The 4,097-nt window shown below is 34.5% G+C and overlaps 1 protein-coding gene across 2 annotated transcripts; it reads right to left on the reverse strand.

Moving 5' to 3' along the window:
* Window positions 1–1,011: 1,011 nt before the first annotated feature.
* LOC110780091 (60S acidic ribosomal protein P2A) lies at window positions 1,012–3,896 on the reverse strand. Of its 2 annotated transcripts, none has more exons than XM_056839887.1 (4): window positions 3,739–3,896; window positions 3,553–3,642; window positions 1,393–1,616; window positions 1,012–1,289 (listed from the first exon to the last, which is right to left on the reverse strand). In XM_056839887.1, exons 2-4 carry the CDS (start codon window positions 3,638–3,640, stop codon window positions 1,263–1,265), a joined length of 339 nt encoding a protein of 112 aa, XP_056695865.1. In that variant the 5' UTR covers window positions 3,641–3,642; window positions 3,739–3,896; the 3' UTR covers window positions 1,012–1,262. The 2 variants fall into 2 exon arrangements, with proteins under 2 accessions (XP_056695865.1, XP_056695866.1); XM_056839888.1 differs by having other exon boundaries at window positions 3,553–3,658; window positions 3,739–3,847.
* Window positions 3,897–4,097: the final 201 nt, after the last annotated feature.

A 4,097-nucleotide genomic window follows, 5' to 3' on the forward strand; every position in this document is an offset into this window, starting at 1 on the left:
TGATCTTAGGTGACGTGATAAGCTAAATTGACAATTTTAGCTTGCCTTTGGAGTTGGTAAAGTCACCTTATTATTTTACCCATTTTCTATTGACCCGCATCTCCCAGCCCAAACCCGATTCCAACCTCACCCCAATCTCCAAAAGCTCGCTTTGACTCTCCACCCTCCTCGGCTCCACTACCTCTACTCCCACCGCACTGCCACCAAAGACCACCGCCGGCTGACTATCCGTTGAAAGTCTCTCTAATGTAAATACTCCTCGAATCGAAGCGCCATTTTCATGTCAGTACTCCTCTATCTCATTCTTGTATTTTTGTTTTCACATTATAGCTTTATCGAGTTTGAATTTTGAACTTGTTTAGGGGAAAATTATGGCTTGGGTGAATTAATTGAGTTGATCAGTAGACTTGGTTGGTTAAATAATTGGATCAATTGTTGGATTAAGGAACTAATTTTTGATTTAATTGGTCGATTTTTCTGCCCAAAATTTATGGTAATTTGATAATGTTACTATGCTATGTTAATGGTGTATTGTGGATTTGTTATTGCAATCGTGTACATGTATAGTTGGAGTTATGATTGTTAATGTTGTGGTTTATTGGTGGTTAATCAATCTTACTAAAGTTAAGAAGATAATTCCAATGGCAAAGCAACCAAATTTTAGACAATTTATTCGTCTTGAAAATGAAACTTCAGGGAATTTTTCTTAAAAGTATTAGTTTCTGTTCAATTTTCGATTTTTTAAAGAGTATTGTAATTGTGGGTTACCTGTTGGAACGAATAGCTTTCCCCATTGTAAAACATTTTAGTGCAGGTGTTGGATTGTGGGAATTAATGCTACACATACATTGTTCACACTCCTTTCTCTCCAAACAAATATAAATTTCATTTTCACAAATTTGCAGCATTGTAAAAGTCTAGTTTACACAGGTAGAAACGATACGATATGCAGGACTATTGATTGTTCATAACTAGTAAAACAAAACACTTGAAATGATCAAGCACCCATCATCTTGTAAATAAATCTGATTTTATCCATTAAGAAGGATTCATGAAAAAAGGACTTGAGGTTAAAACAAGATGCAATTATGCATTTTAACATAATTCAATATAACTAATTGTCTGCCAAATGCCTCAGTCACTGATTAGCTAAAAAGAAACTTAAAATCTCAAAATAAATCTAGAACATTTCCAAATAGCAAACAAAACTTGAGCTATATTTAAAATGCAAAGACTTGCTGTAAACATCAGCTCCTTCCCACTTAGTCAAAGAGACTGAAACCCATATCCTGCAACAAAAAATTTCAAGTGAGAAGTACGATAACACTTTTCAGTAGCTAAAAAAAACTCAACACAAACACAATTTAGAGGATGATATAGAGTTGTTCTTACGTCATCTGACTCTTCTTTCTCTTCAACCTTCTTCTCCTCCTTTGGAGCCTCTGCGGCAGCAGCACCTGCACCACCTGAAGGAGCAGCGGACACGGCAACTGCACCTCCACCAGCAGGGACAGAGGCAAGCTTTTCTCTTCCAGCAGCAACTAGTTCTGTGATGTCTTTACCAGAAACCTGGTCAAAGAACAACTGAAGTCTGGCCTCATCAGGCTCAACACCCACTGCAATTGAACAAATACAAAGTTAAGTTACAGGATAATCAATACAGCAGTAATATCACCAGGCTTAAAAAAAACACATAGACCAACGCAAAGGAACACGGGTTAAGCTATATTTGGCATCTAATGCAAGAAAGAATCCTCAGTCGTTCTTCATTAAGACACTTCCTTTTCCCTAACACAACAGGGCCAACTGCCAAGGCTTTATTTTCATGTTAATTAGTTATGTAATACTCCATAAGTTTAGGTGGTCTAGTTTACTCCTTTGAGAATAGGAAAGTACAGTCCCATTCCCTCTACAACCCCACTTTGCAGTTTCATTCCGGATTGAAGCTCGGAACAAATTCCACTCGTTAATTATCCCTTGTATTCTACTGTGAATAAAATTAAGGTAGAAAGTATCCCTGACACAACACCGCAGTTACACCAGCAACATAATCCATTACACACTTTAAGACAGGGGCGGACCTACATGTACTTCGAGGGGACCAAAGGGACCCCCATTTTTCCGGAAAAAGAAAAATTAAGAAAATCTGGAAAACTGTTTATTAGTATATATCTATTTAATGTCCGTTTAGAACAATGATGTATTGGTGTAGCTCAATGGTAAATGTCCTTGCAGAGGCTACTTTTTGAACGCGGAGGGGTTGTGTTCGATCCCTGATACCCGCATTCATCAAAGCTTTTTTAGTTTTTTTTTTTTTGTACCCATGACCATTCATTTTCAAGGTTTCTTGCATTCTAAAGTATGTCTTTATTTTTTTCCTTTAGCATTGTCTGATGTCTTCATTTTTTCTTTCTTGCTCTTTTTTTTTTCTTGTAATAAGATGTTAGTACTGTATTTTATATTTTATAATTGTTTAATTTCATTAAATTTTTTAGGGGTCTAATTATTTGACAACAATATGCCCTATAACTCTATAAGCATTAAAAAGATGCAACTTTTTTTAAAAAATAGTGTAGTTTTGTCATTCTTTTTTCCAACTTGGCAATATAATTGTAATAAATTAAATTTCTTTTGACATATAAAAACTCGTTATATACACTTGTAATATTTTTTTTTTCCCTTTGAGATGAATCGTTGTAAATTATTCTTAGACTAATATATTAATTTCTATTGCTGTTAAGCCCACACACAAATTCTTAAATCTTCAATGCATGATTTTATTATGGTTATTAATAAAATTTACTACCTAATGTTGCCTATTGAAAATTTCCCCTAAACAAAAGGGGCAAAATAGTTCAGAGTCCAAGGTTTGGAGTTCGGTGTCTAGTGTTTGGATTCTTAGCCTAGGGAGCCTTCTCCAAGGTGTCTTTGTTTGTTTTTAGCCTTTGTTTTTACAGTTTGATTAATATAAAAATAAATACTTACAAAAAAAAAAGGGGAAAAATAGAAGGATTGCATAAGGAAAGAGAAAAAAAAGAAGAAAATTTTGGACCCCCATTTATAATTTCCTGGGTCCGCCACTGTTTTAAGAGTGCACCAATTCACCCTAATTAAGATAAACAATTAGGTGTTGTTTAATTAAAATCAACCAGAGTCATCAAAATTCATATGAAAACCAATTTAATCCTCCAACAAACTCAACCTACCAACTACAAAGCATACTACACTCTAACATATAACTACTTAAATATGCATTCATGTGTAACAAAGACGAGATTAACCCTCAAATTCATCCTTGAATCAATAGATATGAATCTATCATAATCAAAATATGATATACAAATACGCCAAAACCTAAACAATTCCAGCAACTTCATTCCCTATCAATGACTTAAATCCATCTCATATTATCACCCAACTCATATTATCACCCAACACAAGACATTAACATTATGATCGGATCTATTAGCTTACATAATCGAACAAGACAAATATTTTATGTATCTCCATCAAATCTGGCTACCATTATGAAAAAAGGACGAGAGAAAATACCTGATTCAAGAATTTTCTTGACATCATCGGCAGCAGGGGAAGCTTTACCGCCCAAAGCAGCCAACAAGTAAGCGGCAACAATCTTCATCTCTGCAACAAAAATTAACTAATTAAATACTAGATTACATCAGATTCAGAACTTAGAAATTACTTGACAATGTAAAGATGGAGAAAGATTGATGATACCTGGTGTTGAATTTGGGTTCGAGAGAGTGGGAAGAAGCAAACGGGTTTCTTCTGCAGGTTCGGCTAATCTAGGGTTTGTATCAGAAAAAAGGGGTTTGGGGCTTTATATATAGGAGGGCGGTATTTATTCCTAGGGTTTGATGTTGGTTGAGGTTTTGAGATTGTATCCTATCCGTTGATTTTTTGTTTTAACGTCTATATCCTTTTGATTTAGGATTTGTTGTTATTTTGCCCTTTAAAATTTACTATGTAACTAGTTAGTGACTCGGATGATACACCGAATTTTGTTATTATTTTTGTTATTCGGTCTTTGTCCGATTGATGATTGTTTCCTTATAATATATTATGTATTTTTTTAT

This window comes from Spinacia oleracea, chromosome 3 (genome assembly GCF_020520425.1).
Source record: "Spinacia oleracea cultivar Varoflay chromosome 3, BTI_SOV_V1, whole genome shotgun sequence".
NCBI classification, from domain to species: domain Eukaryota; kingdom Viridiplantae; phylum Streptophyta; class Magnoliopsida; order Caryophyllales; family Amaranthaceae; genus Spinacia; species Spinacia oleracea.

Coding starts and splice junctions, on each gene's coding strand:
- LOC110780091 (XM_056839887.1), bottom strand. CDS start 3,640: ATGAAGATTGTTGCCGCTTACTTGTTGGCTGCTTTGGGCGGTAAAGCT. Junction 1,617..3,552: donor CAAGAAAATTCTTGAATCAG/GTATTTTCTCTC, acceptor GTTCAATTGCAG/TGGGTGTTGAGCCTGATGAG. Junction 1,290..1,392: donor AGAAAGAAGAGTCAGATGAC/GTAAGAACAACT, acceptor TTTTTGTTGCAG/GATATGGGTTTCAGTCTCTT.